This window comes from Phoxinus phoxinus, assembly GCF_949152265.1.
Source record: "Phoxinus phoxinus genome assembly, chromosome: 7".
NCBI lineage: Eukaryota > Metazoa > Chordata > Actinopteri > Cypriniformes > Leuciscidae > Phoxinus > Phoxinus phoxinus.
This window is the reverse complement of record NC_136882.1, coordinates 35452065-35470445: the sequence shown is the minus strand read 5'-3', so window position 1 is coordinate 35470445 and position 18381 is coordinate 35452065. Positions and strand designations below refer to the sequence as shown.

The following is an 18381-nucleotide window of genomic DNA, read 5'->3' as shown; positions in this document are numbered from 1 at the left end:
ATGAGGGTGAGTAAATAATGACAGAATTTTCATTTTTAGGGGGACAGTTCTTTTAAGTCTTTATTTAAGATAATTAGTTAACTAAAATGTCCAGGGTTCCCACGGTCAATGTTGTGATTTCCAGACCTGAAATGCACGGAAATCAGGTGATGTGTGTGCATTTTTTTTTTATGCGTTTCATTGGAATTTTTTTATTTTTTTATTTTTGGGATGGAGGGAGGGTTGTCCTGTCACATCGACATTGACTCAACCAATTGCATGAGTTTGGGGTAGGACTTTTTGAAAACAGCCATTTTGCAATGCCATTCCATATTTTGTTTACCAAATTGAATAGAAAATGGGTTTTGTTAGACAATATAATCCTGGCAATTTCTATAGTAAATATTATAGTAAAAAACAACAATTTTAGTTATGCACTACTGTATGGCATCGCTCATCAAGCAATGTCCCAGTTGAACCAGATTCAAACCTCAGTAAATTGTGATCTTTTTGAAGACATTTGAACTTGAAATTTTCCCATCATTTCACTTCCTCAAGTTATTCTGTACTATTCTAAGACTGCTACATATGGGAAACCACATACAAAGTCTATACAGTTTCTAGAAAAGGCCCCAGCACTGTGTACTGTATAATTATACGTTGGATTCTGGGTTTTCTTAGTAAGCATTGTTCCTTGTCAGTCATACACGAGTATGTCATTTCGACGGTGAGCATAAACCACGCATTTTCGAGGCTTTTCTTACTTTTGTAAGACTCAGAATGAGACCATTAACACTTTAACTTTTCTTTGTATCTAGATGTGATATTAAAGGTGAAGCGTGTATTTTTGTCCCTCTACAAGTACCAAACCAAATTGCAAAAAATAGTGCAGAAATTACACACTTCACCTTTCAATGTCTCCGGTGTGAAATCCATATAATTTCGTTCCCTCACCTCACCTCACAGGCTGTCATTGCCTTTACAGTATATACAGCTGAGATGACATGTTCAATGTTAGATACAGACCACACACTCACATCAGCTCTCTTCAACCTGTATTAACACAGTTTTGCAAATGGAGAGACACAAATAAAACTGTCCAAACAAATGGCCTTTTCATTGGTGTAATCAGCTGAACAGCCTTAGGTCTGGAGATGAAGAGTAACTGGTTTACGGTCATTTTTAAACAGGAAATGGGCTAAAAACATCTGGAAACTGTCGTATTTGTGAGATCATTATTAGTCCGCTGTATCGGCCAGGCTGAATAATTGGACATTATTTGGTCATTTCGAGATTATCTGCATAAGCTGAACAGAATGTTCTCTGTTTGTTGTGTTGATTCCAAACTCTACCAATAGCTTTGTTAATGTATAGTATTTCTTTTACTAGATTTTTTAGCAAAAATGGCATAGACTTCATTTTGTACACCTTTACAGTCATTAAAATGTTTTGTGAATACATTGACATTATATCAGCCATCTTAACATTTTTGGATTTGTAAACTTTATACTTTTACGAAATGTAAGATTAAAGTTTAAAAACATTCTATTGACTTAGGCCTACATTGAAAAAATGTTCGGAAATCAAAACTGACAGCAAATATGTTCATGCATTATCTCGTCTTGCATCTATGTAAGCATATTTGCGCCGCATAAATATAGTGTGTATGTCGTGTGTTCATACATAACCAACAGAAAACAGCAAATGGTTTAAAAAAAATGTGTCTGATGTTTCCTACAGGAATCGTGAATCTAGTTCAGACACTTGCTTTCCTCAAGCAGATTTTTTTTTTCATTTCTAACTACCTAATTTTCTTTTCTTTTCTTTTAGGGCTCAACCAAATCCTCCAAGAGCATGGAGTCTCGACACAGGCCATCCAGGTGAGATGTCATTGTCTGTCTTCATCAGAAATTAGTTTAATCAATATCTCATGTGAATCTTCATAGCATTCCTAAATCCAGCTCTGTTTGACATCTGACTCTGCTTGGATCAGTCTCACATTCTTTATAGCAGTTTCTGAGTGCAAAGATTAAACAAGTTTTAAAACATCTACACAGTCTCCGGGGATAAGTTATGATGTCCTAATAGGGCTTCTCTCCCACATATATTAGATTAATAATGCCACCTTTATCTTGAGTGATCGCTTGCTATAGATAGGCTACTGGTAGCAAATGAGACACTGCCCACCCATGGAAAAAACAAATCTCTGGTATCATAGTTATACACATTCATTTATATCAGAACAATTTAAAATATATTCAACAGAATCTTATAAACAAAAACACTCTAGGATGCAAACCTTTAAGATAATTCAAAACAAATAAACGATTAGTTATATAACACTAGAGTTGATCTCAGATCCATTCCAATGGTCTTATGTCTCTCAGCTGTTGGGTGTGTTCATGCCAGGCTGTGAGAAGATGCTTTGTGAAATACATCACTACAAATAGCTCCAATTTCAGCTACCAGGGGGAATTTTTACTCTTTATTTACATGGGCAGCTATTTTATTTGTCTCTTGTTTTGGGAAACTGTCCATTTGGGCACAACCTTAAAACGAGACCCAAAAAGAGCATTCCTGTTTTGTTTTATTTTTATGGCAAGGTATTTTTCAATGGTAGATGGAGTTTGTGTGGTACTGTAGTTTAACTTATTTTGGAGAATGAATTGCACCCGCTGATAGCACTGTTTTATTTGCATGCACTATCGGTGTTGTTTTAGCTGCCATTTAACTCAAGAATTAAACTAAAAAAAAAAATCCCGTAAAAAAACGGTAAATCTCTGGCAGCAAAGTTTCCAGACTGATTCCGTTAAATTACAGCAAATAACCATTTCACAAAATTACAGGCAAAAACCGTAAAAATACAGAATTGACTTTCAAATTAATTAAATGACAGTATATTACTGTTGATAATGGTTTAATTAACCGTGGAAAAACATATATATTATGTCAAATAACATTAAAAAAACATTTAACTTTCAGGTTAATCTGTAAATTTAGGGTTTTATAAAGTTATTTTATGATAATGCTGTCTTAATCTACAGTAAATTTCTTTTTATATATAGTTTTTCTGTGTAAAATAACTATGAAGTTATGTATAAAAATGCAATAAGTACATAAATTAAAATACAAAGTTTGTATATTTAGTTTTTATTTTTATTTTTTTTCAATCCAATTTACAATCCAAAACTTTTTTGAATAACTAAATGTATAAGTACAGAATACCTGCACATTTACAGTATAAGTCATTAAACAAACACTGAACATCAAGATACTGTATGTGAATGATAGGAAATACAAGCTTAGTATATAATTTAGAACATGTAAAAATATCCACATTAAAATGCCATTGCTGAATACCTTTATACTCTAATAGAACTAATTTTATACGTTTACAATTACATTTTATCCAAAGTGACTTACCAATTAAGAGAACAATAGGAGCAACAGGTGCAGTGACAAGTCCCAGTTTAGTCTAGCCCAGTACACATAGCAAGTTTTTTTTTTTTTTTTTTTTTTTTAAACAAAGGTAGTATTATTGTGTCAAGTGTTTACGAAAAAGATGGATCTTTAGCAGTTTCTTGAAGATGTATTGAGTTGTGCTGGTCATTCCACCAGCAGGAAACAGTCCAGGTAAAAATTCTGTAAAAAAACGGTAAAAAATACAGACAATTACCTGTAAAATTAAGATTTTTTTTACAGTGTATGCAAAACAGTTAACAGTACAAACATGCCCATAGAATATATGAAAAGCATTTGAGATCCAGGCACATGAAACGGTTCTTTTTCCATCATTTGATCATCACTTGATGAAGAACTTATTCCATTCTCAGTTGAAAATGTACGTACATTTTTTTTGTTTGTCAATTCCACAAAACAAATAGTGCAAACAAAAGTCAATAGTGACTGTTTCACTGCATTTAGAACCTGGTTAAGATGGATTATGGTTAGTGGATATGTTTGTTTAAAAGTGAATGAATGCATAAATCTTATGGGTTTTCAAAAGGATTGTGTGAACAGGGGAGGATCCTGAACATTAAAGGATTGTTCAGACATTGTTGCGCCTTGTATTTTCCACACACTGCGATCATCCAGAGAGATCTCTTGAGAGCTGTGCAATGTTGTGTGTGTTTTGCCAGACAGTGTGGTGCAAGTTCAATGTTTATATGTCTTTTACCATTCACAATCATGTGTTATTTACATTGGTTTCTGTGAAATGCACTGAATGCGAATCGCTTTTCGATTAAAATCAGCCGTAGAGAGATTTACATGATTTACTGTAGCTGCAATGCCCAGAAACCATGACGAAATCCAGATTTTCCTATGCGTGGCTTCGTTGCTAAACAAGGGCAAAAATGGGCCTCACCAACAGGTATCTTTCCAGAAGCTACACAGCCTGAGTTCAAACACTCACCTTAATTTACTAAAGGTTTGCATGCTCAATAGTGAGCTGCCTTACTGTCTGCTTCCTACATCACTAAAGCACACACTCATGATTGATTTCAATAGAGCTTTGTTAGTATGTTGTAATATGAATTGTGAAAAACTAAGTTTAAAAATGAAAATGAACATGCATAAAACACATTTTTTGCGATGTCTTGCAAAAGTTTTCAAACCCCTTCAGTTTTTTTTTTCTTCCTTATGTTAAACTGCTTTAAATTACTTTTTTTCTCTTTGAAATTAATCTACAATCTAAACTAATATACACATACGTGACGTCAAAGGGAAAACATTATTTGTGATAACAATGCAAATTTATAAAGAAGAAGAATTAATTTCATTGCATAAGTATTCATACCCTATTCTGGGACATTTTAATTTTTGCTTGGTTGGGAGCATTCCAATTTCACTTTGATTGGAGTTAACCTGTGGCAAATTCAATTGAATTGGTATGATTTGGACAGATACACACCTCTCGATAAAAGTTCTAACAGCTATAAATATATATCAGAGCAAAAACCAAGCCATGAGGTCAAAGGAACTGCCTGTAGAGCTCAGAGACAGGATTGTGTCGAGACACAGATCTGGGGAAGACTACAAACATTCTGCTGTATTGAAGGTTCACAGAAGCATGTAGCCTCCATAATCATTAATAAAAGAAGTTTGGAACAACCAGGACTCTTCCTATAGCTGAACTGAGCAATTGACTGAGAAGGGCCTTGGTTAGAGTGGTGATCAAGAAGCTGATGGTCACTCTGGTGGAGCTCCATGGTCATAAATGGTGATGAGATAAACTAAGATAAGGACAAACATCATTGCAGCACTCGAGCGATCTGGGCTTTATGGCAGAATGGCCAGACTCAAACCTCTCCTCAGTGGACAACATGAAAACCCACTTGGAATTTGTAAAAACGTACCTAAAGGACTCTTTCAGACTGTGAAAAACAAGATTATCTGGTCTGATGAACCACATTTACAAGCATCATGTCTGGAGACATCATGCCAGGCACTGTTCATCACCTGCACAACACCATCCCAACAGTAAAGTGTGGTGGTGGCGTGTTTTCTTTTTTCTTTTTTTTTTCAGTAGCAGGTACTGGGGAACTTATAGAGATAATTAAAAGACTTAAAATATTGAAATGTCTTTAATGAAAACCTGGTCCAGAGCATTCAGAACCCCGGACTGGGCAAAAGGACAACAATGACCCTAAGCACATAGCTAAGACAGTGCAAGACTGGCTTATTTACAACTCTGTGAATGTCCTTGAGTGGCCCAGCCAGAGCCTGGACTTGAACTCAATCATACATCTCTGGAGAAACTTGAAAATAACTGTCCACCGACGGTCACCATCCATCCTGACAGAGCTTGAGAGGATCTGAGGAGAAGAACGGCAGAAAATCCCCCAATGCAGATGTGCAAAGATTGTCATGTCATACCCAAAAAGACTTGAGGCTGTAAAGGCACTTTAAATAAGTATTGAGTTAAGGGTTTGAATACTTATGCAATACTTATTTCAGTATTTGCAAAGTTGTCACAGATTTGTTTTTTGATTTGTCATTATGGTGTATGGAGTGCAGATTGATGTGAAAAAACAACAACAATTAATTTAAATTAGTTTAACATAAGGCAGCCACATAATACGATTTGAAAAGATTAAGGGGTTTGAATTGATTCATTGTCTATGATATAGAACCCAATATTTTTGTAACATTTTTTTAAGATAGTCACAATGCATTCTGGGATTCTCCAAGAAGAGAATTCAGGCTACCTTTTAAAACAGTTTTCAGTTTGGGTGCACACCAAAATGCTGCCTACTTAGGAAGCTTACCAGGTTTTGGAACGGAGCTCTGGATTTAAAGATGGCCGTCTTCCTGCCGTACTTCTCTCTGATTGCCTTGAAATCCAGACCTGAGGAGAGAGTGAGGTCAGAGATGAGGGCCTGATTGTGGTTACATCCTTGGCAGACCTACGCCTCACCAGTGACCAAATTGTTTTCTTTTGTCTGCCCTGCTGCACACACGGAATGCAGGATATTTTCATATCTCGTTTGTTTATCTCTGCGATCAATCTTTCCCCACTATATTTTATTCAAACCATACTGAACATCAGATATGTGTTTAATAGACTGTTCAGCGCTGACATGTTTGAGGTGAGGCATTCCTCTGAAAAAACATGGTGATTTCATGATGTCATGTACTGTGAGACACAAGACTTTGCTTGAGTGTTGTGAATTGCCTTTGGTGAACACCGAAAAAAGCAAATTATTTGCTGTAGACATGTATTATTGCTAATGTTCTCTAACCATTATCTGGTCTTCTAATTTTTGCAGGAGTTTGAGTTTGATTCAGGCCATGGAGGAAAACTATGAGGTGGACTTGGTCTACATCACAGAACGCATCATTTCTGTGACGTTCCCCAGTAATGTAGAAGAACCGAGCTACAGCGCTAACATAAAGGAGGTGGCCACCATGCTACGCTCTAAACATGGTGACAACTACTTGGTAAGACCTCAAAACTCAATAGCCTTGAGGCTTACACTTTATTTTGATTAGTCCACTTTGCAACATAGTAATAGTAGACTGTTAATAAGTTTACATGTACCGGTAGTTGCACATTTATTTATAATCAAGAATGTCTTTTGGGGACCATCAATATAAATTCTCAGCAGTTATTTAAGCAGTCTAGTAATACTCCAATGAGAGTTAGTTAACATGTAGTTGCCAAGTTGTGTAAAGTGGACTATCGAAATAGTGTTACTGCTTTGAGTGCTAATATGAGTTTATTAGTACCAGTATTTGCATTACAATTACAGATGTAGAATTTAAAAAATAAATATATTTTTTTTACAAATTGTATTTATGTTCATATCATTTATTTAGAAATATATTTAAAAAATTTATTAAAAAAAAATATTGTATTTGTATTATTATTTATTACAGCTCTTCAACCTCAGTGAAAAGCGATATGATATCTCCAAGCTGAATCCCAAAGTAAGTAGAGTTTACTGTTTTATGTTATCTAAAGTAAAGATGTTGGTTCCTTTTGGTCTTACTTATGCTCTTGTGTGTTTGTTTCCATAAGGTTCTGGATTTTGGCTGGCCGGACCATCACGCTCCAGCTCTGGATAAGATCTGCAGCATCTGCAAAGCCATGGACACTTGGATGAACGCTGACAGTCACAATGTGGTGGTCTTACACAATAAGGTACTGCTTTAGTTGTGCTTGTTCTGCTCTGGGAATGAGAGGCATGCTTTTTTGGTAACAGTAGCAACAAACATCATAATGTCTCTCAGCATGTAATAAAAAAACACAGTGAGCTGGATGTGAAGGCTTTATAACTGCACTAATGATTTGAAGGCTCTTCCAAATATCTACGCAACAGGCAATGCCCATAATACACTGCAAATAAATCTATTCAAGGTGTTTTCCAAACCAAAATAATTGTAGTTATAGATGTAATTGTAAATCTAGTAATTTAATGATTATGTATTTTGACCCAGTCAAAAAAAAAAAGTCACTTGCATTGATGTTTGCATAATATTTTTCTCTCTGCACAGTATGCCTATATTTACTGTAAACAGTACCCATAGGGCTTTGTCAGTAGATGGCGTTCTCATGCTACTCCTAATAAACCTGGGGTGGTGTGGGCCCTAAGGTTATGGTGGTCTGAACAGTGAGATTTATGAAACAATTGCCGAGTCTTTACATGAGAAACCATGACTGAATTTACTTGTAAAGTTAGTACTTCGCCATTGTTTTGAAAGCCTTTGCCTGACCCAGTCTTGAGGTTCAAGCTAATCTGTTTTCTTAAACAATTCATTTGAATTTACTCTTTCATCGCCCTCTGATCTGGTTAAGTCACATTGCTGGTTAGCACTTATAAACATTAGAATGATGACAATGCGTTTTGAAGTTAGATTGTAAAATGTTGTTTTTGAGGATAGCGGTATTGTTAAATGCCTCTCTAATGAAAGGGATTCTGACCGTGAGTATAAACGTCAGAAACCAGCCTCTTGAGGAGTTTGTGGGTTATCTTCTAGACCACTGGTCCTCAGTGAGTCGCAGGTCTATCCTGAAATGCTCTAGTGCTTTCAGAAAGCCATTTCACTGTATTTCCACTCGATTTCAAATACAGCCGACTCTTTCCACACCCTCAAAGTGCATCTTACCCATTACTATCCGTAAAGCTCTTCATGAGTCTTTCAAGAAGTGTAGCACTGCGAAGAGAGGTTGTGATCTGGATTTATAAAGGGCCAGAAATGTCATAAACACAAATATGCTGCCTTTCTAACAGGAAACCACATTGTATTGTTATGGCAACCTGTGTTGTTCTTTGTAACAGTGGAAAGACGAGGCGATGGCTTGATGGAGGAAATGTTCACTCATTCAGAAAGAGCACAACTGTGTTCAAAATGACTCAAACCATATATTAATATTTCTGTCATGTACTTTGCTGTCATGTTTTTTTGGGTCATTCATGCCTCTCTGATGTAGCCTACCTCTTTACTGTTATTTTAGTCATTACCATTAATATAGTATTTTTGTATTTATTAGTGTTTTGAATACATTTTTATGTTTTATATTTTTCATTTTAGTGTGTGTGTGTTTGTGTGTATGTTTTCTTGACAGTATTTCCATGTTATAATGTCATTTAATTGTAAATTGTGACATATATAATCATCTTAGTTTGTTCCTTAAATAAAAACAAACTAACATGACTTCCATCTAAAAAAAACCAAACGTGTTAAATATTCTAAATATTGAAACGTATATGATGGAGACATGAAATAAAGTACTGCATTATTTGCTAACCCTATCTGCTTCTCTTCATGCAGGGAAACCGAGGTCGAACAGGGGTGGTTGTGGCTGCGTACATGCATTACAGCAACATATCGGCGAGGTAAGACATGTAGACTGCGTACTGTCTGTGTTTATTGAGTTAAAGATGCTCCTGAACACTTATTATGGAAAGACCTTAATCCCACATCACAAGACTGGCCACACGTTAGGTAACACATGAGCGGGGAGGGCGGCGGGAAAAACAACTGCCAAAACGCATCACTTTACAAAGGAGGATTTGTCTCAAGACTCAAATTAAGTGCTGATCAAATTCATCTCTAATGCAAAACGTGCTATTTTTATGAACAGAAAGCTTCCAGTAAATTCAAGAAGCAGATTTAGATGCGTTTACTGAAAACTAGACAAAGATGCTTGTTAAGAATATGTCGTCTTTTTTGCAATGTGTTGGAGCAATTTCCCCAAACGTGTTTCCTGTGCCTCTGCAGTGCGGACCAGGCTCTGGACAGGTTTGCCATGAAGAGGTTTTATGAAGATAAAGTGCTTCCTGTGGGTCAGCCTTCCCAGAGAAGGTCAGTTGTGCATTGTTTTCCCCACCTGACCTCTTATCTTTGTGCTTTATGAGTTTGACCCTCATTGTGAACATTCAGTTACAGCCATTGTTCACATTTATGAGCTTCAGCTCCAGATAACGGTGTCCTAATCATGCAAACGATGCTTGTGTAGTTTTGTTAGGTTAAGTTGGGTTATGTGTTGTTTACCTAACCATACCCTATGGGAGTGTGGTATGTCCTTAAAATGAGAAGAAAAAGAGAAAGTTACGTAATCTCTTTCTGAGGACCTCATGTCTGATCTTGCCTCATTACCGCCACTATCATTCTGTATATGCAAATGACATATCTCATACCAGGTCTCAGATCAGATGTGCTCAAACTATTGCAGTTGCAATCAAATTCACTGTGATTGCTAATACTGAAAAAATATGCAAGCATTCAAAAGTTTGGGGTCAGCAAGATTTCGTTTTTAAAGATTTTAATACTTTTACAAGGGCACAGTTTGATCGAAAGTGACAGTAAAGACATTCATAATGTTACAAAAGTTATTATAAGGCTTTACTTAAGAATCCTAAAAATATATCACAATTTCCACAAAAATAAGCTGCATAAATTATTTTCAATTGATAATAACAATGAGAGTATAATAATTTCCTGAGCAGCAAATCAGCATATTAGAATGATTTCTGAAGCACCATGTGACACTGAAGACTGGAGTAGTGATGCTGAAAATTCAGCTTTGCACCACAGATATAAATTACATATTAAAATAGGAAAACCATTGTTTTAAATTGTAATAATGTTTCACAATATTGCTGTTTTACTGTATTTTATTAATGTATTAAATACATTAGTAGTGTTTTGAAAATCATGGTTACGGTAAGGGGCGTGACATTTACGAAACAAGCTTGAAGCGGTTGACCAATTACACAGTGGGCCAATCAGAGCATATTGTGCTTTTTGAAAGGAGGGGATAAACAGAGGAAACTAAACAGTGTTACTAGAGTGTTAGTAGAGTGTTACTGAAAGACTAAGAAGAGAGGTGCTGCAACAATGTAAAATATGTGAAAAATTATGAATGATGAAAACCTGTTCTAGTAGACCCCAAAACCAAAATCAAGACTTTGAAAAAGGGCATAATATGTCCCATTTAAATAAGTAAAATGAGTGGTATTGAGATCATGTCACATGTTTGAACAGATGTTCTTGCTGTTCCCTGGAACATCTCGAAATTATGCTGGAGAACATGAACATTAGGTTTTGGTCATGCCAGCTCCAGTGCTTTCCAGTTCAGCCTTTCACTCAGATTACAATGGGGATTTTATATTTTGCAACAAAAAAATGTATATTAAAGAAAATAATGTTTTTCCACTTGTAGTTTCAATAGTTTTTGGACCCCAATGTACAGTTGCGCTGATAAACGTGTACATGCACTCTGTGCTGGAGCACATCATGCCTCGACACACACCCATTTACGCCTCATAAGGGAACACTTGGCCACGGATGTGCTGCTTTTACAGAATCAAGCATTCCATCTGTATATGGAAGCACTGGCACTTCAGGCTTCATTAAAACTAGATTTCATTGGGGCACATACTTGTGCTCCCTTCATGGAAAATGGAAAAGCAGAGTCATGGTAAGAGCTTGCTCCAGGACGAAAGAAGAAGCTTGTGATTTCTGGAATAGAGGGGCCCTGGAACAACTGAATGTTCATGGGAAACCAGGCCTCGGGCGATCTGCCAGGAGGGTCCAGAAAACACTGGTCACTGTCCCTCTCCAGAGACACAACCTCAACGTTCAAGAAGAAAAATGCTTTTTCCTGTTTATAAAACATAACATCTGTGCCAAGGGTTCGGAAACACAGCAAAACGCTCCTCGACTGCAGATGAATCCGTCCTATGACCCTAAATGGTGTTGACAACAGTGTTTAGATAGTATGTTATGTAATACACATGCACAAGAATATGTCTTTTGCTTGAAACCCGAGACTTTCACACACTCAGCAAGATTATACAACAGGTGCATCTGTGTTTCTTGTCACGATAAACTCAGGAGCAGATAGTAATGCCATTGAAATTTTATGATTCTCGATAAAACTTTAATACCACAGCAAAAATTTGATGTCCAAGGTCCTTTATTTACAAAATAATCAGTAAATATTAATTATTCTATTTTTCTAGACATATTTCTTTATTGTGTTAACATATACTGTATGTAGTAACAGAAATATAGTTTAATTTGTTAACATTTAACTTTAAAAAAAATGCATCAGTATATGTAGAAATGAACGTTAACCTAGATTAATACATGTTGTAAAAGTATTGTTAGGTCATGCATTAATGCTAATGCCTTAATCAACTAACTTAAGTATTTTTATATATTTTTATGTAAGTTTTATATCTAAAACATGTTTATATTTTGTGTACTGTATATTACAAAACATACAAAAGTGGTGAACTTATACATGGATACGTGCACGTTTAGGCTGCCATCATTCTGCTCGCTTTGATTCTTCATCTTTCTGATTACTGTAATTGTAAAGGATGTATTTTTTTATGGCTTTTTTTTATAGAAGTTCCAGTAGTTTTGATATCTCTAGTACACACTTGTTCATATCTTAGGTCTGTTGTCCAGTAGTTTTGTGTATTGCTGATAATCTTGTGTTTTGCTCTAGGTATGTGCAGTACTTCAGCGGTCTGCTCTCCGGCCACATCAAGATCAACAACAAGCCCCTGTTTCTGCACCATGTGATCATGCACGGGATCCCGAACTTCGAGTCCAAAGGAGGTGAGCTGAAACGCTCTGGCTGTGGGCCATCAGTCAGTGACTCCCGGAGGTGTTGAAGGCAGGGTTCTGGGGGCCGTCTCCAGTCCTGCTGCTTTTGACACCTTCCTGTCAGACTGACAACATGCTGCTCTATTACACACATCTCGGGTGATCCGATCACAAGTGGTCAGCGCTAAATACAGCTGTAGACGGGGTCCAGAATCTGATCGTAGAAACCACAGTCGGGCTTAGCCAGAGAAACATGTGACCACATCACATTTGTTGTATAATCAAATCCATCCTCTGAAACAAGATATGTGTGGCATTCTCAATGTGCTGGACCATAAAGTCTTCTAAGTTGTCCAGTGATTAAAAAATATATGTATTATTGACAAAAAAGCACCAACATTAAATTATTTGAATTGACTGATTAATGAACTACATCAAATCAAATTATGATTATTTTAAAAGAGTTAGTTCACCCATTTGGCCATCATTTACTATATATATATATATATATATATATATATATATATATATATATATATATATATATATATATATATATATATATATATGTATGTATAATATATGTGTGTATAATATATATATATATATATATATATATATATATATATATATATATATATATATATGTATGCGTGTATATATGTGTGTGTGTGTGTGTATACTGTATATGTATATATATATACCGTATACACACATATACAGTATACACACACACACACACACACACACACACACACACACACACACACACACACACACACATATATATATATACACACACATATACAGTATACACACACACACACACACACACACATATATATATATTATACACACATATAATGTATACACACATATACTGTGTGTGTGTGTATATATATATATCACTGATTCTTGAGAGTCGGGACAAAACATGTCCCACATAGAAAAGTCTAATTTATAGCAAAAATTAAGAAATTCATCATGATTGACATACTTACAAAGTTAAATCTAAAGGAATTGTATATACCTATCTGATTTTTGGAATAAACTTTTTTATCTTTTTGGGGAAAATTTGTTTAAATGTATGGTCTGTGGTTAGAAGGTCCATGTTATTGCACTTGTCCTCAGCAAGAGGTCACAATATTAACCTTCCCAAAAAACTTTAAAAAAGCTCTACAATTGTGAAAACATATACATCAAATAAAAAATAAGGGGTATAAATATAAAAAACAATGCATGAAGTGAACATCAAACAATATTTTCCATAGAAATCTGCCTATTAAAGTTGTGTCCTCGGTTTCTGTCAACTCCGTCAGATATTTTTATAAAGCTCTTTAAATCAGGAAATAGCATGGTCAGCTATATCCCGAGGACCCCTTTTTATCCCCCTGCCTGTGGTGAATGCAGTACTACCACACATGCTCTGGTACCTTGTAAATTTTTTTATATTTTAGACAAACAATGTCAATATTCCTATGGTCACAGCTGCACCATGTCAATACCATCTTTCTTTTAAGATACATTTTTTTAAACCATAGTGGATTGAATTTAAGAATTTTAGTGAGGTTATTGGGACAGCTAGCAACTGAGGAAAAAATACCTAGCTCCAGTGTACAATACATTTTTTCGCGGAAAATACATGCCCTTACGTCAACTCCGTCAGACGTCAACTCCGTCAGGTTCTATGTCTGACGGAGTTGACCTGTAAGATGACGGAGTTGACAAATCCACCAATAACCTCTTAATGTGCGAATATAATATTATTTGTGAATATAGTGAAGGGTTAAACTGTTATTTCAGGGTTTTATTTACACATAAATGCACATACACAGCATGCATTACATTATTTAACCGTATGCATCTGACTTGTAGAGAATGGGCAGGCAGTGGTCTGCTTATTATTGTGTAACGTGTAACTTTGCCAGCACTTTAATATATATATTTATATATGTAGAGACAGAGATAGAGAAATGAGAAGCCAGTGAAGGGCTGGGCGATATGGCCAAAAAAACAATTATCACGGCCCCTGGTTTCCCTTATTTTTGGGGGGGGAAAAACGGTGTAATTTAAAACAGTTTGAAACGGTGTATGTGCAATATGTTTATTATAGTTTGCTTTACAGTAAGTTCAGTACTCTAATAACAAGGAGTAGTTTTAGTAGTAGTGTTTAAAGAGCACATCAGTTCACTAATCAGCAATGCACATATTTTTCGTCAACACCGTCAGTTTTTCGTCAACACCGTCAGATCTTCGACGTTTGGATGTATGTTTTTGTTAATTTTTTGGGGAAAAAAATATTCTTCCTTCAGTTTATGTGGTTTTTGTAATAAAGGACCATCTGATCTACATCCTCTTATGTTTTATTTATTTAAGGAATTTGTTTTTACAATATTGAAATTAAAATCAAAGTTTGAAAATGCAAATATTTAGAAATCTGAGGTTTCAGAATAGTGTGAAATCACAGATTAAGTTTATGTATTGTGTTTTTTTTACATATCAGAGTAACTAAACACTATTACAATGTACTTCCGAACTTTAGATTCTTGTTGGATTGGAAGAATTAAAATTGTTTACTTTTTAGTGTGTCTGACGGAGTTGACACAAATCCAGTTCTGAAGGGAAACATGTAAATTTGTTTAAAATGTGTTTTTATTTAGAACCTGTTCCTTTACATGGTTAAATAGCTAAGACCTTTCACTGCAGAAACGTATAACTATAATTGATATAGTGTGTATTTAAAAAAAAAGTTTTTTAAAACGTGTTTTGTCCCGACTCTCAAGAATCAGTGATATATATATATATATATATATATTTGTGTGTAATTTATTTTAAAATAGAAAATAAAAAATATATTGTAAAAAAAGTCTACTGTTTATTTATCTATTTTTTAAAGTACTTCATCACTGGTGAAATTTATATTATAAATTATTTTTAAAGTAAAAAAATATTATTCTGAGTTTTAGTTATTTATTTTAAAGTGGTTCATCGCCTGTCAAAGTTTGAGAACGATTGCTTGAAAAAATAGTCCAATAAAAATATTTAGAAAAATATCACAAGTAGTTTGATCTTTCTCAAGATCACAAGTAGTTTCAGGAGACACATTGGAGACCGTGTAAATACCCCAAAACATTCTATAAACATCATAGAAAATCTGATCTGGGATGCATGTTAATATAATTAGTATAAACAGGGCCTGAGAGAGTTAGAGAGACGAACCACGACGAAGACCTTTAGATATTCCACTTTTAGAGCTCTGCTAACATTTTGTTTTTGTTCTCTCTCATGGTTTCTCAGGTTGCCGCCCTTTCCTCAAGATCTACCAGGCTATGCAGCCCGTCTACACATCTGGGATCTAGTAAGAAACACCCCATGTTTTCCTACACGGTATTGCTCATGCTTCCCTGGCATGTAGCCCAGCCTTCAGGACGTCCAATCACGGGCGGCCCTCTGTGTCTGGGGGTTGGGGGCTTCTGAATCACACACACACTCTGAGGAGCCCGCATGTGCTTTTCCCATACATCACTGAACCCGGCCCCTGTAGCTTCCTCCATGCTCTCAGACTACAGCTTAGTTGTTACCAGAAGAGATGACCCTTTCAGTTCAACACAAATAGAAATATATCAAGCATTAATCACGCGTATGTTTAGGCTCATGTTTGTGTTGTGAGGTTGTTTGTGGTTAACGGGTGTGTGTCTGACTGATGTTTGCAGTAACGTCCAAGGAGACAGTCAGACCAGCATCTGCATCACCATCGAACCCGGCCTGCTCCTGAAAGGAGACATTCTGGTAAGAATGAATCACAAAACCTGTCAGAAACATGACTTGGTCATATGTCAAGCCTAATTCAAAAGAATCCTATTTTTATATCAAGGAAATTAAGCTTATTTTCGAACCATAAAGATCTGAAATAATTTCCATTATATCCATTATAATATAATATAATATATTATATATTTTTATTATATTATATTAAGTCTATTCTGGGACTGTAATCAATCATAAACATCTGACATTATTTTCATAATTTTCATGACTTTTAAGCAGTTTTCCCTTCAAATGCTCATCAATATAATATGCATTATAATGCATTTTATAATTATATTATATTATATTGCATAATGATATTTTTTTGCTGTCCTTCTTTTATCATTTAAAAAATAATAGGCCTAATAATAATCATCGTGTTGCACACAAACCAAAAACAAAGCAAGATCAAACCAAAAAAAACAAATTATAATAGTAAGAATAAAAATGATATTTAATATAATACAATCTTACATTTTCACTAATAGAGTTCATGTTAATTTCTAATTCCCAATTACTATGTAAAAGTAATGGGAGTCGTCATCACTGAAAATAATGGGAATCACAAAACAACTCAAAAGTAAAACAATTAGGAAAATATTCATAATTGCTGCGTGATTAATGTCACAATGCAAACAAATCTTATGGACCTATAATTGTCTATATGTAAAATGTAATTTCATGTATAATTTCATATACAATTTCATTTTTTCTTTTTTTTTCTTTTGACTTGCGGGGTTAAATCTGGCACAGGTTTTTGCTCCATTTATGGGCATTTCTCAGAGCCACACACGCCAATAATACAGCAGGATGTCTAGAGGCCCATCCATCAGACATTTATTCCTGATGAGAGACACTTTTCTCTGCATAGATTTTCTTTTTGCATTTAACCTCAGAAAGCTTTTTGGAAGAGAAAGCCAAAAAGAGCTGAGTGCTTTATCATATTGCTGAGCTGATCTATCGAGGACTCTCGCCCGAACACCAACCACGACTGGAGCATTGAGCTTTGGCCAAAGCATATTATAGATCAATGTAGGTGTTGGCATGAAAAAATACTTCCCTTGAGTATCAAATGCAACTGAGATCATAAGTGAGAATACTTTGATTTTGCATTTATTTTGATTGAAAATTATATTATCAGCATAATTTGAGTGAAATTTAAGGAAGAAATTAAAATGTCAAAATGTTGCATTGCGACATCATTTTTGTATTCTCAGATAAATGCTTTGTTTTTAAAAGCTTCATTTTGCTGATTGTGAATGAGTGAGATGCCGAAGCGGACCCCCCATGTGTGCGACTGAGTTTGGGGAAACCGCAGAATGCTTTGCCAGCCCCCATCTTCCTCAATTTGGTCGTGTTTGTTTTGTTTCACTCTCCGAACTGAAAAGCTGTACATTTTATGTCCATCTGCCCTAAGTTAAGTAGGTCAATTATAGTTATTTTGGGCAACAGAAAGAGGGATACAGTTTCCTCAGTGGCCAGTGAGGACATTTTTATGTCCTAGTCTGGGTTTTGGAGAGGCTCTGTTGTTTTACATACTTTCACTATACTGACATCTCTGGCTCAGCTGCACCATGGGAAGGCGAGGCGACCAGCATCCAAAACCTCTCAAACTATCTGTTCCAAGCCCATGAATAGCACTTTCTGTGCAGAGTGTGCGTGTGTTGACGCAAGATCGCATTTGAATGATTTGCCATCCTCTTAAAGGAATGTTCTGGGTTCAATACAAGTTCAATACAACTTGTGCCATGTCGATTACCGCAGAAAATAATTTCTGAACAAAAAGCATAAATTGTGGTTGCAAGTTTAAGTGAAGCAAACTCTACTCACAGAAATTACACTGGCAATGCAGAAAGTCGTCCACCTAGAAAAGTGGTAAAAAAAAAGTTGTTTATGCTTCAGACAACATCACATTTCAGCCTGTAAATCACAAAAAGCGTTGATACGTTTCTATGAAAGTCACTGCAAACACAATACACTGTAATACAATTAAACAATATGTATTTATTTATTCATTCAATTTTAACT

At 35.4% G+C, this 18381-nt stretch overlaps 1 protein-coding gene across 16 annotated transcripts in view; it reads left to right on the top strand.

The window, feature by feature from the left end:
- The window catches only part of tns1b (tensin 1b), a 129345-nt gene that overhangs the window by 54341 nt on the left and 56623 nt on the right, over positions 1 to 18381 (top strand). For all 16 annotated transcript variants that reach the window (XM_079618621.1, XM_079618620.1, XM_079618615.1 and 13 more), the window contains 9 exons: positions 1810 to 1859; positions 6750 to 6921; positions 7360 to 7410; positions 7502 to 7624; positions 9256 to 9320; positions 9706 to 9789; positions 12446 to 12558; positions 15844 to 15904; positions 16260 to 16335. In XM_079618621.1, the coding sequence (XP_079474747.1) occupies positions 1834 to 1859; positions 6750 to 6921; positions 7360 to 7410; positions 7502 to 7624; positions 9256 to 9320; positions 9706 to 9789; positions 12446 to 12558; positions 15844 to 15904; positions 16260 to 16335 (771 nt within the window). In that variant the 5' untranslated portion in view covers positions 1810 to 1833. The remainder of the gene's footprint in view (positions 1 to 1809; positions 1860 to 6749; positions 6922 to 7359; positions 7411 to 7501; positions 7625 to 9255; positions 9321 to 9705; positions 9790 to 12445; positions 12559 to 15843; positions 15905 to 16259; positions 16336 to 18381) is intronic.